This window comes from Ambystoma mexicanum, chromosome 6p, assembly GCF_040938575.1.
Source record: "Ambystoma mexicanum isolate Mex_15411 chromosome 6p, UKY_AmexF1_1, whole genome shotgun sequence".
Taxonomy (NCBI): Eukaryota; Metazoa; Chordata; class Amphibia; order Caudata; family Ambystomatidae; genus Ambystoma; species Ambystoma mexicanum.
Genome location: NC_090935.1, coordinates 1,417,826,083 through 1,417,839,517, shown reverse-complemented (window position 1 = coordinate 1,417,839,517; position 13,435 = coordinate 1,417,826,083). Strand labels below are relative to the sequence as shown.

At 48.4% G+C, this 13,435-nt stretch overlaps 1 protein-coding gene across 3 annotated transcripts in view; it reads right to left on the bottom strand.

The window, feature by feature from the left end:
* COQ2 (coenzyme Q2, polyprenyltransferase) overlaps positions 1–13,435 on the bottom strand; it is a 698,097-nt gene that overhangs the window by 529,798 nt on the left and 154,864 nt on the right. For all 3 annotated transcript variants that reach the window (XM_069626118.1, XM_069626119.1, XM_069626117.1), the window contains exon 3: positions 7,307–7,473. In XM_069626118.1, coding sequence (XP_069482219.1) covers positions 7,307–7,473 — 167 coding nt within the window. The remainder of the gene's footprint in view (positions 1–7,306; positions 7,474–13,435) is intronic.

The following is a 13,435-nucleotide window of genomic DNA, read 5'->3' as shown; positions in this document are numbered from 1 at the left end:
GGAAAGGGGGCCAAAAGAGGCCGGCCAGAGAGTGCCAGGAAAGGAGGGAGCGGGTATGCCGATGAGAAGAATCTCATTCTTACTGGCATTAAGGCAGAGATCATTGGCAGCACACCACTACTGGATAGCTGACAGATAGTCGGAGATGAGAGAAGGAGGAAATGTGGCTGAAGGCAGACTGAAAATGAGCTGAGTGTCATCGGCATAGCACTGAAAGTTGGGGCAAAGAGCGGCAATGCAGTGGGCAAGAAGTCCCAGGTATTGGTTGAATAGCCAGGAGAGAGGTTAGACCCCTGGAGAACACCACAGGTAGAGATGGAGATAGAGGAGAGGAAGGACCCAAGTTGGACCTAGGAGGGTCGATCAGAGAGGAAAGAAGTCAGCCAAGCCAGGGCCTGATCGGTGATACCCAGCTTATCACAGAGACGGTTGAGCAGGATGGCATGGTTGACCGTGTCAAAGGCAGAAGAGAGATCAAGTAAGATGAGGACACAGGGGGTGTTGGAATCAAGGTTGGAGAGCAGGTCTTCACGTCTGTTCAGGAGAGCAGTTTCCGTGCTTCTGGCAGCTCTGAAGCCAGACTGATGGTCATGAAGACAACCAGCAGATTCAGTGTGAAGATTGAGCTGGGAGATGGCCAGCTTTTCCAGGAGTTTGCCCAGGAAAGGGGTGATGGAGATTGAGTGATAGTTAGCCGAGCAGGATGGGTCGGCAGAGGGCTTCTTAAGAGGGTGAACAAGGGAGTGCGTCAGAGGGGAAGGGGAAACTCCAGTGGCGAAGGCGTGGTTGCAGAAGTCGGCCACAGCAGAACGACGCCCGTAGCCTCAGTTGTAGTTTTTTCCCAGAACGTGTGGCACCAATCTTCTGCCAGCATGACCACAGAAAGCCCTGCGGAAACTGAAGCTGCAATCGCATAAGAAATTCTGTAGAGGGGCAGGTTGGGAGGGTTCGATGTGGAATACGTCATCGGAACATCCTATCGAAAGAACGTTACCAGGTAAGAAAGTAACTTGTTCTTCAAAGGGATTGGTTCCTCCGACGTATTCCACATCTATGACAGACTCCCAAAGCAGTACCAACGTAAGGAGGTAGGAAAAGAATTTAGAATTTTAGAATGCCGAATTAAATTGCAGAATAGAGGACCGCCTTGCCAAAGGCCAAATCTTGCCCATGGATAGAATCCAAGGAGTAGTGTTTGACAAAAGCATGACAAAAGTATGACAAAAGTATGGACAGAGGCCCATGTGGCTGCTTCACAAATGTTATGAATGGGAACACCCCTCTGCAGGGCAGTAGAGGTAGCCACACCCTTAGTAGACTGGGCCCGTAAGCCTACCGGAGGGTCCTTACCCGCTAAGCGGTAACATTCAGAAATTGTCAAGATAATCCATTTAGACAAAGTCTGTTTAGTAACAGCTTGTCCCAAACGCCTTCCAGCGTGTCCTACAAAGAGCTGATCGTCCACTATGATCTGGGACATGCGTGAGATGTAGAAATTTAAAGCTCTCCTAGGATCCAACCTATGGAGCCTCTCCTCTTCCTTACCAGGATGCGGAGGAGGATAGAACGCCGGAAGAATGACCTTCTGGCTTAAATGAAATTCCAACATAACTTTCGGAAGAAAAGAAGGACGAACCCTAAGGACAACCCTGTCCTTATGAAACACTGTGAAGTGTGGCTTAACGGACAGTGCTTGCAATTCACTCACTCTGCGAACGAAGTGACCGCAACTAAAAATACAGTTTTCAAGGTCAACAGTCTCAAAGGACAAGAATGTAAAGGCTCAAACGGAGCTCCCATTAGGAATTTTAGAACCAGGTTCAAATCCCAACCGGGCACCTGGAAAGGTGACGGTGGGAACACATTAGTGAACCCTTTCAGAAACTGAGAAATCAAAGGAATTTTAAAATAAGAACACTCTTCAGACGAGCGCTTAAATATGGACAGCGCCACCAGGTAACCTTTAATGGTATCCACTTGCAGGCCCTTGTGGGCTAACAAAAGCAAAAAAGACAGAACCACAGGAATGGCATATGAAAAAGGGTCCACAATCTTAACCCTGCACCAGTCGCAGAACTTTCTCCAACGGCAACGGTACAGGGACTTCGTTGCAGGCCTTCTGGCCGAAAACAACACCTCCATCATGTCTTCAGGGAGGTCCCAATCCTTATACCTCAACCTTTCAGAAGCCAAGCATGAAGGTTGAGGGACTTGACCTCTGGATGGAGACCCTGACCCCCCCTCCCGTGAGAGCAGATCGTCTTGGTAGGGATGACGGCGTGGAGGGCAGATGGACATGTCGAGAAGGTCCGGGTACCACATTCTCCTGGCCCATGCCGGAGCAATGAGGATCATTCGGAAACTGAACCTAAGTTACCTCCACAGCACTTGCGGAATAACGGGGACTGGAGGAAATGCATACAGCAGTGGGAAGGACCACTCCACTACGAACACGTCCCCTAAGGCTCCTCTTGGAGTAAATTCCCACGAGCAGAATCTTTCACACTTCCGGTTGACACTGGTGGCGAAGAGATCCACTTGTAGGGTCCCCCAAAGTGCCAAGATCTCCAGGAGAATCTCCTGAGCCAGCTCCCACTCGTGAGAGACTGTGCTCTGCCTGCCCAGAGCGCCCGCTGCTGCATTTTTCATCTACAGCCAGATGAACTGCCGAGATTGAAATTTCCTGCTGGATGGCCGAGAACCAGAGCTGCATCGCCTCTCTGCACAGAGGGAGAGACCCTACCCCCCCCCTTTTTGTTGAGGTAGTGCATGGCCACTGTATTGTCCATCAGAATCAGGACATTCTTCCCCCTCACAGAGGGCAGAAAAGCCTTCAGGGCTAGCCTGACGGCCGGCCCTCAGCTCCAACAGATTGATATGGAGTCTGGACTCCGATGCAGACCAACGACCGTTGACTGTCAACTCGTTGGCATGAGCTCCCCATCCCGTGAGGGAAGCGTCCGTCACGATCATCACCTCCGGCCAGGGTAGCCAAAATGGAGCCCCCTTCATCAGATTGCCTTCGACGGCCCACCACAGAAGATCCTGGGCGACTGAGGGCGGCACCTAAACAGGATCCAACATCCTGCCGGAGGACTGTGAGCACTGCATCTTGAGAGCCCACTGCAGAGATCTCATCCACAGCCTGGCATCTGGCACCAGGAGAATGCAGGATACCATGAGGCCGAGCAACCTCAAGAACTGGAACGCCGGGAGACTCTAGGCATGTTGAAACTTGTTCACCATCTGCAGAATGTGATGAGCCCTCACCTGGGGAGGAAAACATAGCCCCAGGGATGTGTTGAGCACTGCTCCGATGTATCTCAAGTACTTCTTCTGCTTGGGATGAATCGGCACATGAAAGTAAGCATCCTTGAGGTCGAGAGACACCAACCAGTCCTGAAGTTGAAGGGCCTGGAGGACTTGAGAGAGAGTAACCATCTTGAACTTGTCCTTCCTGAGGAGCTTGTTCAAACCACGCAAGTCCATAATGGGTCTCAATCCCCCGTCTTTATTCGGGATCAAAAAATATGGGGAATACCATCCCTTGTTCCTCTCCGCTACCGGCACCAGTTCTATGGCGCCTTTCTCCAGCAGGGATTTGATTTCCTCCGCAAGGAGCGGATCCGGACTCTTCAAAGAGAGATTCCCTGGTAGATTGTCGTGAGGCCTCTCCCGGAAAGGAAGACATTAGCCGTGGGCTATGATCTCCAGAACCCACACATCTGAAGTAATGGCACACCATTCTACAAGATGCGGTGCCAGCCTTCCCCCAACCGGCGAACCATGGGGAATGGCCTCATGACTGAGCTGAAGTGGCTGCGGCAGTGCCTGAGGGCAAAGAGGCAACTGCTCGAGCGGCCTTGGCACCTTGAGTACCCTGTTTTCCACCTCTGGTACTCCTACGTTGGCCCCTTTGACTGGCCGCTCCCCTCGATCTACCAAAAGGCGAGTAGTATCGAAAGGAACCTCCCCTCCATTGCTGTCCCCTCAGACGAAAAGGCGGAGGTTGGCGGACTGCAGCGCTCAACGACTTTGCTGCAGCCTTTGAGGTCTGCAACCTCTCAAGGTTCTCGTCAGCCTTGCTGCCAAAACGATGTATACCATCAAAGGGCATGTTGAGAAGCCGGGCTTGTACGTCAGGAGCAAACCCCGACTTCCGCAACCACGCAAATCTGCGCATCACAGTGCTCACCGCCATGGACCGGCTGACACAGTCTGCCATATCCAGACCTGACTGAACGGATTCACACATGGTATCCTTGCCATCCTGAACGAGGGCAAGAAAACCATCCCGTTCCTCCCCTTCGGGAATATGTTCAGCCTCCAAAGACACACAATTCCACAGAGTGTGAGTGAAACGTGCTAAGGCACACACGGAGTTGGCTGCCTGTAAAGCCATACCCCCTGAAGAAAACACTTTCTTCTCCCAGCCATCAGTGCCATGTCCGTCGATGGACTCTCTCGAGGCTCCACCTCCGAGGAAGTCGTCGACGGACATGGCACTGATGGCGTCGACATCTTTTTAGAAGACCTCACAGGTTCTGCCGGTCTCGAGGGCGTCGAGGACCGGGCATGGCTAGAGCGATCCACCTTGTCCGATCGGGACCTCGTAGGCTCCCGATGATCCCGCCGACCGCCCGAGCCCGGAGGCATGCGAACGGTGGCCCTAACACGTTCCCTACCGACTCCTTTCGAAGGCACGGCAGAATGGAGCCCTGCAATTGGAAAATCGCCATCATCTCTGTACAAAATGCATCCCATTCCGCAGGAGAGGAATGCTTGTTGGGACAAGCAACCCGCCGTCTGGTGGAGTCCTCCGATGAGGACGGGGAAGGCGACTGGTGACGGCGCTTCCGCGAGTGCCTCAAAGAGGCAGAGGAATGGCGGCACCCACTCTGAGACCGAGACCCCCTGGACTTACGCCAACGTCTCGGAGAGTCGCCCCTCGAATCGTCGGTCGAAAGCCCAGCGGATTTCGACTTTCGGGGTTTGGAAACCCTACCTACAGTCAGCTTCTTCCGCTCCCGCAAGGCCTTCGACGTTAACGACTGGCAATCGTCACAGTCATCGGTGGCGTGGTCCACGCCGAGGCACTAGAGGCAGACATCGTGCGGGTCTTTAGGTGACATCTTGGAACCGCAGTCCCGACACTTCTTGAATCCCGACCGCGGGGTAGACGAAGACATGATATCTTTTCACAAAACACCAAGTTCGAAGAACCATATAGAAGTAGCAGAAGAACCAAGGCGCGCCGAGATCTCTCCGAAGCGAAAACATTCACGGAAAAAACGGAACTGATGCTATGGATGTCGTGCGTCCTACTTATAACATCCGGTGACGTCGGCTCGACGGAGGTCCTCGAGGACAGCGTATCGACGTCATAGACGCAGGCGCCGAATATTTTCCGAAGCAGCACAGCTGTGGTGATTACCTGTCATAGATTTGGAATACGTCGGAGGAACCAATTCGAGTCATTGTTCTTTGTGTTGGTTGAGAGGTTTGTGTGGTTGCCCATAGAGGGAATGATAGTGCTCGAGCGTGGCAGGCTGAAGATTTGGCAGTGGCAGTGTCGGATAAAAGGTGTTCAGTAAATTGCTGCTGTTTGAGATTGTAGTGTCTCTCAGGTTCTGCTGGCGTAAACCATTTGAGTAGTAAGTGGTGGTATTAGATGTTTCTGTTGTGTGAGGTGTGCTATGAGAAGGTCTGTTGTGTTTCACCTTTGTGTAAAGAAGGGAGGTGTGTAGCATTGTTGTGTTTCACCTTGGTGTAAAGAAGGGAGGTGTGTAGCATCCCGACTGACTGACTGCACTTAGTATATAATCTAAGGTCCATTGGAATGCAGAATCTGGGAAGCCCCAGATTCCATTGAAGTCTGCTAGACAGGATTTCAAGTTAGGAGCTGGAACTGAATAGATGTATAACGAGTGCTCTCCTGCCTAACATCTGATCTTAACCCTGTAACATGAATAAAGATGTTTCCTTTCATACTCACTGCGTGTACTGGTGTTCCTGCTCCATGTGACATCTACCTGAAGTCTGAGGATGCATCATTGAATATTTCACTACCATCTTGGACTATCGAGGCGGATGTGGCAACAGACATCACAGGGAATGACTAGAGTTGTGCCAAAGAGAGGCCACCATCGTGTACTGACCGATAAGCAGCTGACAAGGATGAAATCCCCCACATCAGCGTTTGGCCTTAGTCTCTAGTAGCAGCCCAGGAATCCTCTAAGCCCACGGGAAACTGCGGCATTTGAAGATAAAAGAGGACAAGGCACCTATCTGTGCGCAGGGTGAAGGAGTTCACGGTGCAGTGCCCGTGGGTTGACACCACAGAGCCACTCGTGACAGTTACATTCATGATAGAATTGAAAAGAAGTCTTGAAGTTGTCCAAAGGCCCGACCTTTACAAAACACAAGAACTAGTGTTGTAAGACGAACAGTTACATTCATTTTAGATGACCGGCCTTGGGGAAATATCCAACTCCTTTCCAAGTGCCCTTTGGGTGCCATACAGGTTAAGGAATCAACTGAAAATGGTTTCTCCTCTGCTTGCTGTTTCGTTGACAGAACCAATAGTGGAATACAAAATCTGAATATGGTATTTACTCAGAGAAGCATTATGGGAGGTATGTAGGCACCATACCAAGCTGCTGATCTGCCCAAACTGTCACCTATTTTAAACTTCGGAGAAACCTACAGAAATGTTGCTAACCAAACTGAAGATGACGATTTATGCACAGCAAGAGAAACTAAAACAGACCCACGCTGCAAAAATCGTCCCCATCAAAGTCCTCTTTTGGCTTCAATACCCAGGGAGGGGACGGCCTATCTGCTCACAATACTTACCCTTTTTTCCCTACATGTAAAACCTTCATAGTAACAAACTGAAAAAAGAAAGCATGTCTAGCTTGATAGATTGCATCTGCTTTATACCAAGTTATGTACAATATGTGGTGCAATGACTTGCAGATATCAATTAACGGCACGCTCTAGAACAGGGCCTGCAAATCACAGTGTCTGCCCTAAATATTGCAAAATACACCCAAACTAAATAACAGTCCACAAAACAAAATCAACCACAATCAAAGAACAGAAATGGGTTTAACGCTCAACTGTGGGGACATAAAATTGAATGAACACTATTTAATATTAACAGAAAAGGGCATGAACATATTAGTATTGTCACATACCATACTACCATAGTACTAGTATTGGCCAAGTACTCTAAAAAACAAATCTGGCCTGAACATAAAAATGAGCATTTGGCTTGCTGATTGAACCAAGAGAGACAGTCTACCTTTCTGTCATAGTCTCGATCCCACATGTCATTAATGGTACAGCCTGCTCCACGCATCAGAACTGCTCCGGTACCAAACAGGGCCAACATGCCCAGGTCAGGAAGACAGCCGGCTTCTGCTGCCAAACCGATACTCCAGGTACAGGGTAGGTACAACAGCCATGTTCCTACACCAGAAAAAAGCAAAAAGCAAGCATCAGGACCGTTATGGCAATCGCGACAATAGGACATAAAATAAAACTGTAAAACAAAGAATCATTCTGAAGTCATCGGGCATTTATCTATGTATGAATTAGACCAGTTTTTTATAAAGTTGTATTACAAGGGCATCACCAGATTTAACCTTCAGTCGCCCACCCTCTATTGGTCACACATTAACATCACTGTAATAGTAGTTTTTTCTCTTTTAAACGTGAGATGGTTTCCTTTGACAGAACGGAATCACCGAAAAGGGCACAGAGAGATCTTCTCCTGGGTTGATAATTGGAGAAAAATGCGGAACGAAAAAGCTCTTTCAAACGAGCTGAGGTTTCAAAACATTTCAATGTCATGGTTAACAGCACTTATCAAGTATGCCACTTCTCGAATGCTGCACCGCTGAGCCTGGCCAGTCCCAAAAGAGCCAGTAATGTTCCCCTTCCAAAGGTACAGAGGAAAGAGTAAGGATGCGCTAGGCAGCTATGCAGTGTATACACCTACTGTACTTTAAAAACTATCAGGTGTTTAAATGAATCGCTGACTCTTAGTGACAGAAGTTTTTGAAAGGCTAGTAGGCCTATGCCTAGGTCCAGTGGTGCCTTCGGAGCATCATCTTGTCCCTGTGGAATATAATGTAAGGTTCCTCTGTGCTTATCCCCAGTAGTTTGCTTGTTCTGCAAGCAGACGTAATAGTGACCAAAAGGGTCGTTTTCAAATACACATAGCAAGGTCAGTTGATGCCATTGGCTTCAGCATGAAGACCGACAGAACCACATTAACGTCCTACCCTGTGTGTGGCCTGCTCTTTCGCGGACACAGTCTCAGTGGGCAGTTAAAGTGCCTTTTTGATTATTGGGTTCAGCAGCTAAATCGCGATTAATTTAGTGTTCAATTGTGATTGGAAGAAGTCTGGTAGATAAGGAGAGGAATTCATTTGTATTGCTATATGGTTTACCAACTTTATTGTATATACTGTCAGATGTAGAATACACGTTTGTTTTTTATTGTGCATTTCTGAGCTGTGAAACAGTGCTATTAATGAAATGTAGAAATGGACATGTACATAACTGACCTACTTCGATATCTCCAGTGTAAATGATATGCAACACATGTCAATTTCAAAACATTTTGCGTTTGGGAGGCGTGGCCAAGCGGTGACCGAGATGGGGCGCATAGATGAGGAGCTCCGAGAGCTGAGGAGAATTATCTCATCGCTAACATGCCGCTAATCAACAGCTACATGTGTATTTTATCTCTTTGTGAGAGTGGGGTGTAACTTCGATTACGGAATATTTGTAAATTCATTGCTTTTTCCAAAACTCTTCATTGCTTCTGCCGCCGACTCGCTCGCGCCTTCTCAATGGCGCCAACTTTACCCACGGAGCCTAATACATCTATTTGGTCAGTAAACCTTGGCTGCTGCTGTTGATTTGTAAGTATGGCACCTTTAGGGATTGGGAGCTGGACAGATCTAAACCGACAGCAAATAGAAATGATGCACCGTCAGGTGCACTAAATACGCTGGTGGAGGCCCTAGATCTGGTAGATGTGTGGCGAGAGCTTCACCCAACGGACAGGGGCTACTTGTACTTCTCCTTACCACATACCTTAAACACCAGAATTGACTATCTATTTGTGAACAAGCATCATCTGTCACAAATGGACTCAACACAATATTTGGGCAGGTCAATCTCGGACCACTCGCCACTGCTGGTGACGTGGAAGGCAAAAGGTCCCCGGCCACCCATACCGCTGTGGCGATTGGCATCAGATGCCCTGACAGACCAGGCCTTTGCGGAAGGGCTGCAAGATAAACTGCAGGAGTACATAGAGGTGAACTTAGGCAGCGTTGAACGGTGGGGTACAATCTGGAAGGCGATGAAAGTATTAGTAAGGGGCCAGGCCATCACAGGAGCGGGGTCATACAGAAAATGCTAAGAGCGGATCTAGAAAAAATGGAGGATGAGATAAAGCACAAAGAAACAAATCCGCAGAGATGAGGAGATGGAACTGAAGCAGCTGTGGTGGGACTGCCAGGAAGCATGGGGGAGGCTCTCCAAGTTTGATTATACAGTAAAAACCGCCAGGGCACACTCTGAGGGAGATAGGCCTGGCAGGCTACTATCCTGTCTGTGCAGAAGGGAGCACCCACGACACATTCCGGGATTTTTACTCCCGTCTCTATAGCCATGACCATCAAGTGGCGCAATCAGACATATTAAATACGCTAGACGAAATAGGTCTCCCCAAAATAGAACAGCAAAACAAGAAGCCCTAGATGCGGAAATAACAGGGGACGACATCGCTGAACCAATAAGATCCCTTGCTTCCAGTAAAACGCCCGGAAGCGATGGGCTCCCCCCAGAGTTCTATAAAACATACAAGACACTTATCACGCCGGTGCTGCTTGAGGTCTTCTGGGAGGCATTTACTAATGGGGAGCTGCCTGGTCCATGAGAGAGACACTAATAGTACCGATACCCAAACCTGGGAAACCAACGGAAGAATGTGATTCTTATCGCCCACTGGTGATGCTGAATTATGACGTTAAGTTCCTTACAACGGTGCTAGCCACCCACCTGAATAGGATAATGGGGGGCCAAATACACAGCGACCAGACTGGTTTTATACCAGGGCGCAGCACTGCGTTAAACCTACACAGACTGCAGCACATCCTGGCGCAGACAGAGGATCTCATCGGGAATATGCCATACTCTCCCTAGACGCCATAAAAGCTTTCGACTCAATCTACTGGGAATGGCTGCTGGTGGTACTAAGGGAGTTTGGATTTGGGGACGTTTTTATTCGTTGGGTTCGGAGCCTGTACACGAACCCCAAGGCCAGGGTTAAAACTGGGAGGTTGGTGTCGGTCATCTGTGACATAAAGAGGGGGACTAGACAGGGCTGCCCACTATCGCCAATGCTATACGTTTTGAGTCTCGAGACAATAGCGGTGTACCTCAGGAAACAGTACCTAGACGCTGGCGTCCGAATTGGGGGAGCGGGGCACCTACTGTCACTCTACGCGGATGACATGCTGCTGTACGTAAGGGACCCACATCTAAACGTCCCAGTAATCCTAGATATACTAGACAATTACGCCAAAGTGTCGGGAATTAGCTTCAGTAGATCCAAATCCTGTATATTTTCAATAGCGGGGCTCAGAGGGAAGGATGCCAGTGCGCTGCCAGTAGTGGGACTCAACTGGGAGGTGGACTCATTCAGATACTTGGGGGTTACCATAAAGCAGATGCACGAACACAACACGGCAAAGGTGGTCCAGGGCCCGAAGAAGTCCATGGAATTCTGGTCCAAGCTACCACTGTTGCTGTTAGGCAGAGTGGCCATCACCAAAATGATTATCTTGCAGAGATTTCTGTACTTTTTCAATAACATGCACTGCTACATCAAAGCGTCCTTCTTCCGATCGCTGGAAAGCCTTATCTGGGAGTACTTGTGGGGCGCCTCCCGTCACAGGTTCTCACTGACTATGCTATACCTACCGTACGACAAGGGGGGGGCGTGACACTGCCAAACCTGGAGCGATATTACCTAGCAGCCCAACTTAGCCATGTGGTCAAATGGCTGGCGGATGAGTCCACCTCAGAGTCTGGCTTGGTGCAACACATGGTGGCTCCCGTTAAGCTGAAAGAAATACTGTGGGTAACACACAGCGGCACAGAACACACCCCAATGGTGATAACACTAGGGAGGAAAATATGTAAGAGGGCGCAATCCCTGCTGAAACTCGCACACCCTTACTCCCCAGAAGTGCCAATAGCGGCGGATACATGCCGAGACAGCACAGACATGGCGGTCATGAGTAGATGGGAGCAGAAAGGGATATACGTGTGGGGTGACCTATATGAGGGGGCCTTCAGGGAGTTTAACTCACTGCAAAAAAGGGAGGGGGTACCGAGTGGGCAGTTTCTCTGGTACCAGCGAATCCGCAAGGTGGCCAAAGACAGATGGGAGGGGTGGCCGGAAGAACCGCAAGCGGAACCACTACTCACCCTGATGTACAATCTGAGCGACGGCTAGTGACCAGTCTCCAGGCTGTACAGCATGCTAATAGACACACCCAACCCCAAGAGCACAACACTGAAAGAACAATGGGAGACAGACTTGGGTACAGAAATAACAGAGAAAGAGTGGGAGAGGATATTGGGCTACCCCAAAGCAGTATCGCAGAAACACCACTTCAAACTAATACAACTAAATGTGCTGTATCGCACATACATGACACTGCAACGGATAGCCACATTCAATAAGAGCGCTAGCTCACGCTGCCCATGGTGCGAAGGCGAGGGAGCTGATCACATGTTTTGGGGGCCTGGGCGTGTGAGAGGATTTTGGACACGGATAGAACAAGCTTGCAGAGCGGCAGGCGTAGCAAGGTCTGAAGGGTCACCGAAGGAATGCCTGCTTGGATCTTATCCCAGAGACAGCAAACACAAGCACGTGTTCAGATTCATGGATATGGCGTGCATCTTAGCCAAAAGAACCATTGCATTGTCCTGGAAAAATGCTTGGGGGCCACAATACGGTAAATGGAATAGGGAATTTGAGAGGTTGGGGGAGGCTGAAACCAAGGTTTGGTTGGAAGGGGTCAACAGATCGGAGCCGGACGGCAACGACCAATGTGTCGCATGGAGAGCACTGGCTTGTTATTAAATGGTTACGGTTATATTATTGGTATAAATCTACGACATGAAAAAAAGCTAAATACTGAAATGCATGTTTGTAATTAAACAAATGCCAATAAAAACATTTAAAAATAAAATAAATGGCACCTTTAGGATCGCTTCACTTGTGCCATCCTGCGACGTTCCTTTGTGGTCCCATGATCTCTGTTAGCAACTCTCAGGCAAACCACGCAGCAAAGAACGTAGGTGAGGCCTGCAACAGCGGCTTCACGTTGAGAATTATCCAACACATTCTGTCAGCTGACACGGATTACACAAGATAGGTAACCCATTCGCTATATGGAAACATTTTTCTTTCACCACAAAGCCTGTAAGTAGCAACATTTTACTTACAGAATGATTCTGCTAGCTTTTAATGCACACACAACAGAGATGTATGTATAAATCATTATTTAGACACTTTTGGAGTGTTTCTGATGGACATTTTCTGATTCCCTGAATGAACAACTCTGCCTAGACCCCAATTTACTGCTGTCTTTCAGAAACTGGACTGCTTCACAGATGATTTGGTAATTCATGATTTTTACATATTTGGAGTTTTACACATCCACCTGGACCCCAATCCATTGTCTGCTGTTTTAAGAAACTGAGGTACTCTGCCTTTGAGATGATTGTGTAATTCACATTTTTACACACATTTGGAGTTTTACTGTTTTTCTCTTTCGCATTTACTAGCAGAGCTGCTCCACTTGGACCCCAATCAATTAAATGCGGTTTTTAGAAACTGAGGTGCTTTGCCACTGAGATAAGATGATCGTGTAACTCAAGTTTTACACACATTTGGAGCTTTACTATTGAACTCTTTCTGATTTATTAACAGAGCAGCTCCACTTGGGTGTCCTAATTAAATAACTGCTATCTTTTCAAATACTGAGGTGTTCTACTGTATTCATTAACTCTTTTAACCACCTCTAGTGAAGTGCACTTTTGGTATTTTCTCAGATTTCCAAGCGCAACTTTCAGCAGGTCCACTCTCTTCACTTCCACAAGCGCTTCATTCTTGTTTTCTACTAATATTATCTACTCAGTTATCTCCAATTTAAGGTGAAATTATTCTTCATTCACTTCCGATTTTACCCATTTTGCCAAACATGGCTGATACAACCAAAACAATGTCTTCTCCTGACAATGCACCATTCAATGCATGTATGGAAAAAATTCTAGAAGAACTTAGTAACATCCGTTCCTCTATTTCCACGTTAGATATCCGCTCTTCTTCCATTCA